This window comes from Cucurbita pepo, chromosome LG13 (assembly GCF_002806865.2).
Source record: "Cucurbita pepo subsp. pepo cultivar mu-cu-16 chromosome LG13, ASM280686v2, whole genome shotgun sequence".
NCBI lineage: Eukaryota > Viridiplantae > Streptophyta > Magnoliopsida > Cucurbitales > Cucurbitaceae > Cucurbita > Cucurbita pepo.
The window spans coordinates 2627448-2642789 of NC_036650.1; the positions used below are offsets into that span (position 1 = coordinate 2627448).

At 35.0% G+C, this 15342-nt stretch overlaps 2 protein-coding genes across 3 annotated transcripts; one reads left to right on the top strand and one right to left on the bottom strand.

Moving 5' to 3' along the window:
• The first annotated feature begins 838 nt into the window (after nt 1-838).
• LOC111809105 lies at nt 839-9631 on the top strand. 2 transcript variants are annotated; one of them, XM_023695456.1, is made up of 7 exons: nt 839-1859; nt 4415-5279; nt 6718-6913; nt 7000-7900; nt 7976-8076; nt 8183-8263; nt 8645-9631. In XM_023695456.1, exons 1-7 carry the CDS (start codon nt 1280-1282, stop codon nt 9515-9517), a joined length of 3597 nt encoding a protein of 1198 aa, XP_023551224.1. In that variant the 5' UTR covers nt 839-1279; the 3' UTR covers nt 9518-9631. The 2 variants fall into 2 exon arrangements, with proteins under 2 accessions (XP_023551224.1, XP_023551223.1); XM_023695455.1 differs by having other exon boundaries at nt 7000-8076.
• An 828-nt stretch (nt 9632-10459) lies between these two features.
• On the bottom strand, nt 10460-12796 carry LOC111809106. The gene is made up of 4 exons (XM_023695457.1): nt 12587-12796; nt 11385-11891; nt 11019-11165; nt 10460-10811 (listed from the first exon to the last, which is right to left on the bottom strand). Exons 1-4 carry the CDS (start codon nt 12758-12760, stop codon nt 10737-10739), a joined length of 903 nt encoding a protein of 300 aa, XP_023551225.1. The 5' UTR covers nt 12761-12796; the 3' UTR covers nt 10460-10736.
• Nucleotides 12797-15342: the final 2546 nt, after the last annotated feature.

Sequence of the window (15342 nt, forward strand, 5' to 3'; positions counted from 1 at the left end):
TTTATTTTCATTTTCTAAATTAAATAATGTCATTGTATTCGTGGTAATTAGCAACAACATTCCTACTTAATTACTATTATATTATTAAAATATTCACTAATTAAATTAGGTTTCATTTATTAATTTTTGCATGATAAATTTAAACAAAATATAAATATTATTGATAAAATTAAACAAAATATAAATATTAATGATAATTTTTTTTTAAAAAATTTAAGATAAAATTTATAATTTAATTGTATGATTTAAATTTTTATTTTTCAATTAGTTAAGATATTTTAAAAGTTTTATTATTATCTCTATAATTTAAATTTCGATTCAATTTAAAATTTTAATTTAATTATTAAACTTAATTTTTAAATGGTATACACGTTTAAAGTTTGAGTTATTTCATAATTTAGCATGAATTTAAGTTTAACGCATAAAGAAAATGCGAACTCATTACCGTAGACTTTAGGAAAAATTTGCAAGCTTATTACCAAATAAATAAAACACGAGTCAATAATACGAAAAGCTGCAAACGAATTACCATATAAATAAAACACGAGTCGACAATATGAAGATCTGCCAGCTCATTACCATATAAATAAAACACGAGTCGATGATGGACGATATGAAGTTATGAATTATTAAATTATTTATTTATATTTTTAACACTATAAGAAATAAAGATAGAAAATTAAGTTGTATTAATTGGAATAAATATTATAATATTTGTAACTATTATATTATTGGAATGGGAGAAGAAAAAAGAATCGACGGCTGGGGATTGATGAGATCAACGGTGGTGGGATAATGGGGTATGGGTTTTTAATCGGCTAAGTGGAGCAGTGGCAGCACCGTAATTTCGTTTGACGTGGACCAAATTATCCGCAAACCGCTAGTCCTCTCCGGGTCTCGTCTTCTCTCTCGGACATAACCCCAAATCCCGATTCCCAACTCCTAAGAAACCGTTTTCCTTTCTTCTCCGCCGCCGTCGCCCTATCACCGACCGGTGCATCTACATTCCGGCGATCCTTTTACCTCACTCTCTCTAGGGTTTTTCTGGTTTTCTGGTTTTCTTTTTGTATTTCGTGTTCCGCTTGAGACCTCTGCTATTTCAGTGTGAATCCCTGATTTGGGTGTTTTTGTTTTATCTTTGTGGGGAACGGCGTTGCTGTTAGGGTTTTGATTTTCCCCAGTCGAGCTGTGGGATACGGCTAGAAGATTTGAAATTTAGGGTTCTTTTTAATTTACTTGGGGGTTTGTTTTGAAATTAGGGTTTTCAGTGTGATTCAGTATGCCGAGGGGTTCGAGGCACAAATCTAGTAGACATGGTCTGAAGGATGCTAAGGAATCTTCGGACTCGGAAAATGATTCCACTCTGAGAGATCGGAAGGGCAAAGAGAGTGGGAGTAGGGTAACGAAGGACTCTGCTTCTAGTGAGAAGCGCAGATTCGAATCGAAGGATTCAAAAGAGTTCTACGGTTCAGAGAATCTGGAGATGGAAGAGCATGGACATTCGAAGCGGCGTAAGGAGAGGTATGATGAGGGAACGACTGATAGGTGGAATGGGGGAAGCAACGATGAGCTTGGTGTTCCTTCCAAAAAGTCAAAAACGTTGGTGGATTCCAAGAGCAAGAGAAGGGACGAGAGTGTGGGATTTCAGGGGGATGGCGAAGAACACAAGAAGAGTAGTGGAAAGGGCGAGGGAAGGCACCGGGAGTCGAGCCGAAAGGAGGGTAGGAGTGGTGGAGGGGAAAGAGAAAGGGAAAGGGAAAGGGAGAGGGAGAAGGATAGGAAAGGTAGAGAAGGAAGAAGTGACAGGGGGGTTGCAAGTGAAGATCTCCGTGTTGAAAAACAAGTGGAAAAGAACTCAGGTCAGGCAATGGGTTACACTTAGTTTTTTTCATCACAGGCCAACTTGTGTATCTATTGAACTTGCTCTTTGTCTTTACTGATTAGTGTCCACATTTTTCTTAGCCTCATTTTTAGGATTAACGGGTTGATTTTGTAGTGTTTTCTGTTGCGTTGGAGATCTTGTTCCCGTCATTGACTCATTTGGTTGGACTATTTATTTTCTATTTTTCTCTATTATAATCTGGTCATATTTTGTTCTCTTAAAAACTTTTTCAAGTACCATTTCTGTCTTGTTTGATAGATTCTCTGCTTGAAGATGTTCTGTATGAAATGACAGTGAGGATAGTGGTTTTTGTATTTCTACGCTGCCACATTTTAGACTATACCCGATCATTCTTTTTTTGAGTACTAAAGGTTGCAATGGCGTTAATCTCCTTGTTTCTCTTCAGGATCGTCTTACACCCCACACCTAAGATGGGTTTTGCCTTTTCTTAATATCAATATGAAATTTTTTATTTTCTGGAAAAATTGGTGGTAATCATTTTCTTTCTTTGTTGTTATTGTTTGTTATTGTTATTATCATTATTATTATCTTTGTGTAGTTGTGTGTGAAGTTAAAAGGATAATACAATGATAATTAGATGCTTTCATTTTGCTGATTTGGTGAAGAATGAATGTTAAATTTTCCCAAGTGCGTGATTTGGTGAGATTCCGCCGTGATGACTGTCACAGAATTTCAAGGAAGAGTTACACAAGGATTACTAAACCCTCTTGCCTTGTCTGCATTTCCATGAGAATTAAGTTCTCTGTCTGGTTGAAACAAATTAATGCCACATCTTAGATTACTCTTTCTCTTGCATCAAATTTCATGTAAAAGACTAACCGACATTGAAAGATTTTCCAGTGATTCCAATTGTTTTCTCCAATCAACGATGACCACCTCATCTCTACTCATATCAAGGACCACAACCTCAGCTTAAGATCGCCCCTTCAAACTTCGAGGCATGGAAGATATGTGTATCAAAGAGGACAGGTCCTTTTACCCCTTTAGGTCCCATCTGCTGGTATGTAATAATTTACATCCTTCCTCTTCGTTCATGGAGAGGCCTTCCTTGGAACAACATCTCCTATTCAAGACCTTCTGCACCCAAAGAATGTCATCTTCCTATCTCATTTCCTGAAAAAGCCAAGGTTTTATTAGTGAAAAGTAGGTCAGCAAAACAACCTACCACCCATACTACGAGCCCTTAGTTCAAGGGAATTTGGAGCTGTCTGTATTCACTACTGTCCTATATGTTGACTTTCCCACTCACTCCTTGATCAACTACTTTAGAATCAAAGGTTTTGTGACAATCCTGCACAAAAACAATGGAGTTACACTACCCTCCCTTTCACAAATCACCAGTGACGCCTTTCTGAATACACAACTTTTTCTGCCCCTAATCGTGCAGTTTAATGACAGTATTACTTATATATCAGATTTTGGCGTACCTTATGCCAGCAAATGGCTTGATTGATTAGTAGTGATTTTTTAGTTGGTTTTAGTTAGGATAGGATATAAGTTCCTAGATTTTATTCTATTTCTCCTTTGTCTCAATTTGCTAACTTATTGTACACTGATGTTTAAGGGTTTAAATTCTATTTTTCTTTTTCACTATGTTTCCAAATTCTTTTTTGTTTGTTTTGTTTTTTCTTTTTTGTCTGTTTTTGTTTTCTTTGAATTATGTTTTGGTTCTAGAATTCTGATTTTATTTGATATTCTTGTCATTTTACAATTCTTAGTCTTCGTTCATCAGATTTTAGCTGTATATATGCATGATTTGCTAAATTGGTTAATCTTAAGAATTAGATTATACTTGCTTTTGGAGAAGTATTTTTTTGTTTTTCTTTCAATTTGTACTACTAGTATTCTAATTTTGTGCAAATTTTGGATGTGAAGTTCAATTTGGTTTGCTTTCAATCATGATAACTAATTATTCCCTTCTCTCTCTCTCTCTCTCAGACGCACATATTCAGGCAATCATGTTTAGGTGAACAAATTTTCTTTATTGAGTGTTACGTTAGCGAGAGCTGATTGTGCTTGTTAGGTCATTTTCTTATAGTATAGATGGATGTTTGGAACTTTACTAGACATATTTATTTTCTTTTGGAATCTATTTAAACAATCAAGTCTAGTTTGAAAATTGTCATGCTGAGTATTTTAATATTTGATACTTGGTGACTTGGAGTTAGTGTCATACTAGATATTAACTATGAAATTGTTCATCGTATGATAATTTTTTTTTTTAATTTAATGGAAATATTAGTCATCTTCTTGGCATTTTTGTAGCATCTTTTACACTTTTTTAATGATCTATTTTTGGTGCTGGTTTATGTACTAATGAAAAGCTTAACTTTTCTTTTTCCCTATGGTCTCATCATTAGATGAGTTGTGATCCCCTTGAACAAATAGATGGTTTAGCTTTCCCTAATACCATTGTATTGTTGGCTCATTATTAGTTTTCAACTTGTTTTTATCATTTTGTGGAATTTTGTGTAAATATGTTAGTTTGTAACATGTTGCACTTTAATGCAGAAAATGTGTTGCATAGCCCTGGATTAGAGAATCACCTGGAGATCCGAGTTAGGAAGAGAACTGGTTCTTTTGATGGGGATAAACATAAAGATGATATAGGGGATGTCGATAATAGACAGCTATCTTCAAAGAATGATACTGTGAAGGATGGAAGACGAAAGAGTGAGAAATACAAGGATGAGAGAAATAGGGAGAAGTACCGGGAAGATGTTGATAGGGATGGCAAGGAAAGAAATGAACTTGTTAAAGATCACATCAGCAGGTCAAATGACAGAGATTTGAGAGATGAGAAGGATGCAGTGGATATGCATCATAAGAGAAATAAGCCTCAAGATAGCGATCCTGATCGAGAGGTAACCAAGGCCAAACGTGAAGGTGATATAGATGCTATGAGAGATCAAGATCATGATCGCCACCATGCGTATGAACGTGATCATGAACAAGAGAGTAGGCGTAGACGTGATCGTGATCGTGGTCGGGATCGTGACCGTGACCGTGACCATGATCGGGATAGTAGACGACATCGTAGTCGAAGCCGTGCACGTGACCGTTACTCTGATTATGAATGTGATGTTGACCGTGATGGTTCACATTTTGATGATCAATACACAAAATATGTTGATAGTAGGGGAAGGAAAAGATCTCCTAATGATCATGATGATTCTGTTGATGCTAGATCTAAAAGTTTGAAGAATAGTCACCATGCAAATGATGAAAAGAAGTCTTTGAGCAATGATAAAGTGGATTCAGATGCTGAGAGAGGAAGGTCTCAATCACGATCCCGGCATGGAGATGTTAGTTTAAGTAGCCATAGACGGAAGAGTTCGCCCAGTTCTCATTCACGTGTTGTCACAGATGAATACAGGTTTCAACTCTTTTTCTTTATCGTTACAGTTGGTCTATGGTGTGTTTGAAGTCCTTGATGCATAGATAAATTTTTTGTGCAATGATGTTATCTCTGTTGAATTGCATAAATAGGTTAATAAGCAACTATATATTGGTAGCTATCATCTTTATTGCTTTTAAAGTATGGTTAAGTAGTTACATCTATGGTTAAAATACCATTTTGCACTTACGTATTGGTAGCTCTCATCTCTTATTCTTTTAAAGCATAGTTAAGCACTCACATCTTAAGTTAAAATAGAATTTTGGTCCTTGTACTTTATTTCTCATTCTTTTAAAGCATGGTTAAGCACTCACATCTTTAGTTAAAATAGAATTTTGGACCTTGTACTTTATATTTCTCATTCTATTTTTGTTCCTATACTTCCAAATGCTCAAAATTAATCCCATACGCTTAATAAATCTTGAAATTGAACCTTAGTGTTAGTTTGAAGTTAATATTTATTGAAATTGGTAGAATAATAATAGTTTCCATTCAAGAAAAGGCAATGTGAATATGTTTCCGAAATTGACATAAAGAAAGGNGGGGGGGGGGGGGGGGGGATTGACTAATACGACTAATCTTGAAATTTATTGAAAGTATGTGGATTAAGTTTGAATATTTGAAAGTACGTGGGCTAAGATAGAACGAAATGTTGTAGATGGATCAAAATGGTATTTTAACTACTTCTCAAATTTTCATTCAAGGAATTTTTTTGAAAGGAGGAGAGAGCACCAGACTATGAGCAATTTCTTCTCCACGTCTTTTCATCTGCATTATTATTAATGGTCGTAGCTGTGAATTCTATTATGATTAAGTGGTGATTCTTTTTATGAATAACTATTGTTGTGAATTCTATTATAATACCTGGCAATTTTTCTTGGCTGAGTTTTCATTTTACCTTATGAATGGCGAAGGCATTATGGCACACTAGTTGGGTCCAATAAAAGGTACTGACAAGGGAGCCTCACAGACTAGTATCAGTTAAAAAAATTTCCGCCACAAAGAAACTCTTTAATATTGTGTGGTGCAACTTCGGTTTATTTCTTTTTCTGAAAGGAGTTCTCACTGCATCTTCCTGCATCATGTTATTTTTTTCTTATATTTTTTAGGATTGATAGTGCGGAAACTTAGGGTTCCATACATTCATTTGTTTGTCTTAATTCTTGTGTAGTGATTTCCTTTTTCCTTTTCTCCTTTTTGGAAGAATTTCTTCTTGATAGGAAATGATGCAACAACTGATGACGGTTATGTGGTCTTGATTTTTATTAAACTTCTTAACTATGTATGTCGTCAAGAGGATTTATTATATTTAAAGGATTATAATTTGTTTGTAGTAAGTGGGTAACTGACTTCATGAATTGCAGGAGTTAACAGAGCAATGAGATGTTCATCTAATATTTATCTTTTTCCATTCTAGGCATCAAGATCAGGAAGATTTGAGAGACCGATACCCAAAAAAGGAAGAAAGGTCCAAATCCATTTCTACTAGAGATAAAGGTGTTCTTTCGGTAGTACAAGAAAAGGGTTCCAAATACACTTATTCGGAGAAACCCAGTGAAATAGAGGGTGGCAATGCTACTGAGATGTTACGAGACAGGACTTTAAATTCTAAGGTATCTATCAGCATTGAGCTTGTCCAAAAGATCTGTTACATTTATGAATGACTTTGGACATGCTAACAGTTCTTATGTTTCTGCAGAATGTTGACATTGAAGAAAGTGGACGAAGGCACAATAATTCTATTGATGCCAAAGACCTCTCTTCCAATAAGGATAGGCATAGCTGGGATATACAAGGAGAGAAGCCTGTGATGGATGATTCATCTCAGGTAGAGTCTTATTATAGCAAAGGTAGTCAGAGCAATCCATCACCATTCCATCCTCGCCCTGCTTTTAGGGGTGGAGTTGATATTCCTTTTGATGGTTCACTAGATGATGATGGCAGACTTAATTCTAATAGCCGTTTTCGAAGGGGTAATGATCCAAATATGGGTAGAGTACATGGCAACACTTGGAGAGGTGTTCCAAACTGGACAGCACCACTACCAAATGGCTTTATCCCTTTCCAGCATGGACCTCCTCCTCATGGAAGTTTCCAATCACTTATGCCACAGTTTCCAGCACCGCCTATGTTTGGTATCAGACCCCCACTTGATATCAATCACTCGGGAATTCATTATCGGATGCCTGATGCTGACAGATTTTCAAGTCACATGCATCCACTAGGGTGGCAGAATATGTTGGATGGTTCAAGCCCTTCTCACTTGCATGGATGGGATGCAAACAACGGTATCTTTAGGGATGAATCTCATATTTATAATGGAGCTGAATGGGATGAGAACAGGCAGATGGTGAATGGTCGAGGTTGGGACTCCAAAGCTGAAATGTGGAAGAGACAGAGTGGCTCCCTGAAAAGGGAAATACCTTCCCAATTTCAGAAAGATGAGCGTTCGGTGCAAGATCCTGTTGATGATGTATCAAGTAAAGAGATATGTGATGAGAATGCTGATACTGTTTTGACAAAAACTGCTGAAATAAGGCCTAATATCCCTTCTGCAAAAGAAAGCCCCAACACCCCCGAACTCTTATCTGAAACACCAGGTCCTCTTAGTCGGTCAATGGATGATAATTCTAAACTTAGTTGTTCTTACCTTTCTAAGCTTAAGATTTCCACAGAACTTGCACTTCCTGATTTGTACCAACAGTGTCAGAGATTGATGGACATTGAGCACTGTGCAACTGCAGATGAGGAAACTGCTGCTTATATAGTTCTTGAGGTAAAATCCTGGATTAAGTTTCATATTTCACCTATGTCTGTTTATGCCTTCCTCATAATTCTATGAATTTAATTATTATTCATGATTTGCATCGACTTTTTGACAGGGTGGTATGAGAGCTGTGTCCATCTCTTCAAATAGTGCACAAATATCTCTTTTCCGTCCAAACAAGAACTCAGTTTTTCAGGTATAATACTTGGCTGCGTAAGTGTAGGAAATATAAGTTGTCTGTGGTCTTTTAGTATTCACATTAGGTTTTAGATATTTGATGCTCGGGACTCGCAAGATGGTACAAATTTGGACTGTCCTTTTTTTTCATGTATTAAAATACTATACTACTATGAAACGTTGTGTTAGTTATAGTTTCTGATATTTAATCATTGTGTCTTGGCAATTCTGCTGGATTTCATGGCCCTTTCTGTTCTCTTTTGATAAAATATGGGGGAAAACTTGTAAAGTACCATGCCATTTGTATGTTAGTAAAACTTTATCCTTGTAGATTCTTAGCGACAAATGACGCTCAAAAGTTAATAGACCATGTAATAATTGTGGTATTGATATTTTGCAGCATGCAATGGACTTGTACAAAAAGCAGAGAACGGAAATGAAGGAGATGCAAGCTAGTTCTAGGGAAATGCCCTCCTCTGAGAGGATGCTTGAAGAAGAGCAGCAGGGGATGCAAGTTGTTTCCGGGGGAATGGCTTTCTCGGAGAGGAAACATGAAGAGAAGGGCTTTACTTTCAATAATGAAGACGTTAAGGCTCCTGTTTCAACTGTTGATGCGGAAATGACACAGGCACCCATCAAAACCACTGGTGTTGATAAGGCAATTGAGGCAGATGCTGCTTTGGGGAAATTGGAGGATTTGGCAGTTGAGGCGGATGCTGCTTTGGGGGAACTGGAGGATTTGGCTTCTCCTGCCACTCGGGAGGTTAAGTGTCTTGAGAACTCAGAGGAGTCGGTGCCGATTACCAATTCAACAGAAGTGGATATGATGGATTCAGAGCAGCAGGCGAACCTAGACGCTGAGAAGGATACCATTGTCATAGCAAATGACAACACACCAGTTAATAACATCAATGAATCCAGTAACGACGACATGAAGGGGATTGTCAATGGCAAAGACTCTCCACGATGCGATGAATTCAGTAACAACAACGACATAAAGGGGATTGTGAATGGCAAAGAATCTCCAGGATGCGACGAATTGAGTAAGAACGAAAATGGCAAAGAATCTCCAGGATGTGGAGTTGGTAATTCTTGTTTTGACAAAGCAGTGAGTGGTCCTTTATCTTTAGCAGGAGGAGATGAAATAGGGGGGGAGAGTTGTGAGGAGGTGGGGTTAATGGGTGGTGGTGGTGGTGGTGGTGGTGTGCCAATAGGGTCAGAGTCTTTAATTTTGAGTCAGCAGATACATCATTCTCCTGAAAGTACACATTGAAACAATTTTAATATCGCTTCTGCATTTCATATTGCTTAGTTTTAAGTTATTGATTTTTCTATATTCATGTTGCTTCATCTTCCTGCAAGGAATAAAATTTCCTACTGTTCTGCACCTTGGTGCATAGTGTGTCTTGAGGTTGCTTGCTTTTGTTCTTGGTCAGTTAGTGTCAATAATTCCCTCCAAGGAAGTTGTCCATTCTCAGGAGCCAAACACAACCGCCAAGCTGGGGAGCTTCGACCTGCAAGGTAATATCTAAACTCTTTTAAGTGTTCTGAAAATGTCACTAATTCCAGCTTTCTTTTGAGTTCTTATGCTGTTCAGAAAGTAGTGAACTAACTGGACTAAAATGCTTGTGAATAAGATGATAGAGAGCGTTTTTTATGTTAGAAATATAGTGGGAATTCTCCGTTGGGGAATGAAGGACGTGAGGAGAGATTTTTCTTTGTTAGCTAACTGGAAACGGGATCGGGAATATTCTTCCTCCTTCCCATGCCTCACTTTTAGATATTAATAATAAATATATATGTTTAAAAAAAAAATGTTTTAGGTTAGTTATAATTATTAATTTCTACCTTGAAAATTGAAATTATCATAAATAGATTTTTTTTAAAACAATATTTTTTAATATATATGGATATATGGATGAAAAACAAAGACGAAAAAATTTCTCCATCTTCGTTGTGTTCTATGAACATCTATGATAGACATCGACAAAACACAGAATTGAAATATAATACTAGAGTACAAAATGTACTTTTGGTCGTTGAGGTTGAAACTTAATGATGATTGGTTCCTTAAGTTATGTGAGCGGGTCAAAGAAACATTGTTGGACAACACTAACCTCATTTCTTTTGTGTAATACCTAAACTACCCTTCACTTGATTTTCACTTATATATAAAATATAAAAAAGTGAAGAATTTAGTGGTTGGAGATGAGAAGATTGAAAAGAAATGAACATAGACATTGTTTGAGAGAATGTTCTTAGAAGGATGATTAGAGAACACTTGAATTACAACAATACAGACTCTTAATAATACATTAACAGTGCACAGCTTTAGACTACTACTATCAACAAACACTTCCTTCATGCTTCTCGTTCTTCTTCTCGTTCTCGTTCTCGTTCTCGTTCTCGTTCTTGTTCTTATTAAGCAAACAATATTTACAAATCAACTATCCTTCTAATTGCAGATTCATGCTTTTCCTGATGTTCCTCATCTAACATTCTTCAGTCTTCGCAAACCTTCCTCTGATTCTTGGTTGACTGTCAGCCAGAGCCTTTCTGCAAGCATACTGTCAACAAAAAAAACCATTCTGTTCTTAGCATTCGTCTTATCGATCGTTTTTTTTCGAAAAATGATCGCTAAACATGCTGCTGCATTGTGTAGTCTATAGATTTAAAGACGACATCGATGAATATATCTAGTTTGAATCCATTGATAGAAGTGAACGATCCCTTTTGAGTGTTACTTAACTCGTTCGACCATATAAATTAGTTACCTTGATCTTTCTCCCAAAGTTCCTTTTTGTCTTTTTATTTCGATATCTTGAGAGCTTTTCTTTGCGTTCTTCGGCCGTGCAATTGCTGATTAACAATGGCCGTTCGAGAGGAGAATGGAACTGGCTCCTATTGCCATTGTTAAGAGTCTGCAACAGAGGTTCAGAAACAAACAAAAAGCCACCAATTAACTTGTGAAGATGATTAAAGACAACATATAACACCCATTTTACTCGAATCATGAACGTTTCGATTCTTCTTCATGTCGGTTTCTGTATCAAATTTGTGAATGCTTCGTTTCCGAAATATTAAATAGCTCAAGAACATGTAAGGAACTTTTGATGATGAAGTTAGAAACAAAGTCTTACCTTGATATCGTTTTCGCTATACGCCCGTCGCATCCCATAGACCTCATTGATATCCATTCCACTAAAATCTAAAAGACTTGACTTCATTGCAGGACCTTGCATCCATTCCATTGATCTTAAGGAGCCAGAGCTAACACTCTTCTGAAGTGTTGCATCAAGAACTGGTTTGTTTTCTGGAATTCGGTGTTCGTCCGTCTTTGAAATCTGATCCTTAAGATCGAGAACTTCAGATATCGGTGTTTGTATAGCTGCTTTCTCTAAAAGATCCTTCTCACATTCATAGTAAACCTCACTCAAGAGCTGATCACTTTGAAGTGATTCAAAATCAGCATCTTCAAGTCCCTCCAACGAGATATTTGTGTTGCCACACGACATCATAGAAATCGCAGCCATCATAGGATCGAGACCCAAAAACGATTCCTCAATAATTGGCTCTGGAGCTTTGAATAGATCCCCTTCACCACCCATGTTGTATTCACATACCGTCGACGTCTGAACCATGTTGCTCTGCATTAAAAGAACGAGTTCGAACGATGAAAAACGAAACTAACGAAAGAAGAGCTCTCTTTTCCAGATGAACATAAACAATCAAACTAATCCCTAATGCTACCTAAAGGATACAACAAACAGGTGAACATATTCTATGATGAACAGATAAGGAATCAAAACTATTTATACTGAAGCTTTGCAGATATCATAGCTTAAACAGCTCTCATAAACAAACATTACCACTTCCATCACTAAGAACATATCTCCACAAGCTCTCTCAGGCCATTTTCCTCTCTTAAAAACACTTTTCCATGAAGATTAAGCAAAAGAACAGTGGAAAATAATGGATTCAACTTAAAAAAAAGGAAGAATGATTGAAGCTATTCTGTTTTTCAGTCTCCTTTTATATGCCTTTTTGCACACATCCTTTTCCAGATCCAGCATGTAAAGCAGACACAGATACAATGGTGTAACAAAGAAAGTATTCTCTGAGGCTCTTCTTCTCAATTTCTCAATGAACTAACCATTAGAAGTCATAATCCAACAAAAACAACAACCAAAACACAGAATCAAGCCCAAAAACAAGGCATTCAGCAAGTTTAAACACAAACCCAGTTCATAATCATCCTAAAACAAGGCAATCAGCAAGTTTAAACACAAACCCAGTTCATAATCATCCAAAAAAAATGCAACCCAGAAGCAAAAAAGAGTACCAATGGAGAATCAAGCTTGTGGGTCTTGCAGAAATCCTTTGCTAGTTGAAATTCATCAGAGAAATTCTGGAAATAAGGAAGCAAATGCTCAGTTTCAGCATACATTTCCAAAGCTTTGAAGAACAAGAGAAGCCAAGAAAACGCCTTCTCCAGTATCCCAGGAAAGTAGGTCATAAACTGAGAGCAACCCTGAAATTTTTTTTGTGGGGTTTGTATTTAAGCCTTTTTGGATTTGGGAACTGAAAAAAAAAAAAAAAAAATAAATAAAAAAAAATAAACTGTTACATAAGAATCTTGAATTATAAAATTCATACAAAATCAAAAAGAAGAATTAAAAAATTGGGTGGAAATATTGTCCTTTAAATGATGATGCTGATGCAATAATAAAAAATTAAAAAAGAAAAAAAACACAAAGAAAAGACCTTTGAATAAATCATTATTTTATATATTTTATATATTGCAATGTCTCAATTTGTTGTTTATTTTATTGTAATTATTATATAATTTTTTTTTGTTAATTTAAAAAATAATAATTAATTATTGCAATTTGCATAGGGTATGAGCACCAAGCCAAATTGCTAGGGAAAAGTTTGTGGGCTGGTCAGACAGGTCCCATATCAGAGGATCCACGCGCCAATGTAGCGCGTGGATGACACCTTCCAAGTTGCAAATTTGTTGGTTTATTATTGTGGTATGATGAGTTCCCATCTCCCTTCTTTCTTATTTGTTGTTTTCTTTACATTATTTGCAATAAAATTATCTTTTTACTTTTTTTTGGAATTAAGTAAGTTTTATGGAAGTAAAAAGTAAAAAGTAAAAAGTTAAATTCGGGAATGTTTTTTTGTTTCTAGTTTTATCTTTAGTTGTTTTTGTTATATCGGTTAAGTCCGTTTAGCTCTTATGTCTACCACGAACGTCGAATCATCATGTAGCTGTTAAAGTAAAGCTATGCTAACATAGCTGGGAAAAAGACGGTGTAAATTTAGTTAAAAATCTTGATAATTCATCTCAATTATTCTATTATAGTCTTTATTCTTAAAAAAAAAAAAAAAAAAAAAACATAAATTTACTACTTATATTTAGTTTCGAACCATTGAAAAACGTATAGATTTGAATGTCGAGCGTTTAGTTGTAAGGAGGGGCACTTAGATAAAGAGATGGGTATCATCGACCACGCGAGCCACGTGGATTTTGTCTAGGGAGGGTTGGTAGGAAGGAGAGAGAGGGAGTGAGAATTCTTTTCCGCCAATTACACGATGATTTAAATATTTGACCTCAAGATAGGTTGTACGTGATAATTGTCTTTGAGCTAAGTGTTACAATCACACTCTTGTGGCAGCGAGGCAACAATTGTACGACACTTGTTTTAATCGAACGAACAAGTACGTCGAATGAAAACCATAAGTCACAAACAATTCAAACGTATGATCGACTCTCGATCACGTTTGAGAGAAAGTGTAAGTGAGGAAATGCGTTGAAAACTATTTATGAAAAAGCAAATAAGCAGCAACAACAACTTTGATAGCATATAACCCATATCGAAAAAATTAACGATTAGTCACATCCCTTAGTATATTTTGAGGCATTTCAGCCCTAACGAGTGTAAATACGATCTTGATAAGCATTTATACATCAAAATGATAGAAATAATAAAGACCTACACAACATACGACTATGGACAACATGTCGTGAACAAGTATGACAAAGACATCCAACACGACTTGGACAAACATGTCCGTGACACTAAGCTCAATTTCACGTATTTTAAGATAACTTTTATCTTTCCATTCAATTTCCTTTATGGTCTTTCATATTCTAATTATATTTTAATCCTTAAATCATGTCAATGTGACCTAACAAAAGTGTTTATGAAGCATATAAAGAATTTGTTCTTAATGAATTATTATTATTATTATTATTATTATTATTATTTAAAATTGTAGATGGGAATTTTAGAACTTAAATAGATATTGAACCTAACTTTCTAAGTTAGAGATAAATTTAGAATTATTAATTATAAATCATGATAGAGAATTTAAAAATAGTTGGTATATGATTTTATATAAACTAAAGTATAACCACTTTATTTATTTATATTTATTATTATTATTATTATTATTATTTCTATTTTTAATTTAAATTGTATTAAATGTAAATTTGAGTAGTATCAAACCTTCTTTGTTAATGATTTTGTTTTTAATTTTCTATCTTAAATAAATATTTAAATTTTTAGTCAGCTTTTAAAAATATATATTTTTATTTTTTTTAAAAATTTAAAATTTAATTGCCATATGTTATTTGAATGGATTGTTCTAAATATTTTAAAAAGTAATTTAAAAATGTAAAGAGAATAGTGTTTTAAAATACTTATAAAATCAATTCAACAACACCCGAAATTAATGTTAGAGATGTCTGTGACGTGGAAACCGAAAAATCTTTCTCGTCCCAGTCCCGTCACCTATTTCAATTTTTATTCCCACAAAATTCTATATTTATTTCCGCGTAAAATTTTTTAAAATATTAATTTAAAATAATCTTTTTAGTGGATAATTTCTATTTTTTAAAATAATTTTACATTCTAGCGAATCTAATAATATTTCATAAACAAAATAATATAATACAATATGGACCAACGTAATTTCGTTTTCAATATCTAAAAAAATCAACAGATTTACGCAATAACATAAGTAATATAATATGTTCGTTTTGTGGCTAATATTTACATATATATATATATATATAAAGGGGCGAATCTT

Coding starts and splice junctions, on each gene's coding strand:
- LOC111809105 (XM_023695455.1), top strand. CDS start 1,280: ATGCCGAGGGGTTCGAGGCACAAATCTAGTAGACATGGTCTGAAGGAT. Junction 6,914..6,999: donor ACAGGACTTTAAATTCTAAG/GTATCTATCAGC, acceptor ATGTTTCTGCAG/AATGTTGACATTGAAGAAAG. Junction 8,264..8,644: donor ACAAGAACTCAGTTTTTCAG/GTATAATACTTG, acceptor GATATTTTGCAG/CATGCAATGGACTTGTACAA.
- LOC111809106 (XM_023695457.1), bottom strand. CDS start 12,760: ATGACCTACTTTCCTGGGATACTGGAGAAGGCGTTTTCTTGGCTTCTC. Junction 11,892..12,586: donor ACAAGCTTGATTCTCCATTG/GTACTCTTTTTT, acceptor CTTTTAATGCAG/AGCAACATGGTTCAGACGTC. Junction 11,166..11,384: donor ATAGCGAAAACGATATCAAG/GTAAGACTTTGT, acceptor CCTCTGTTGCAG/ACTCTTAACAATGGCAATAG.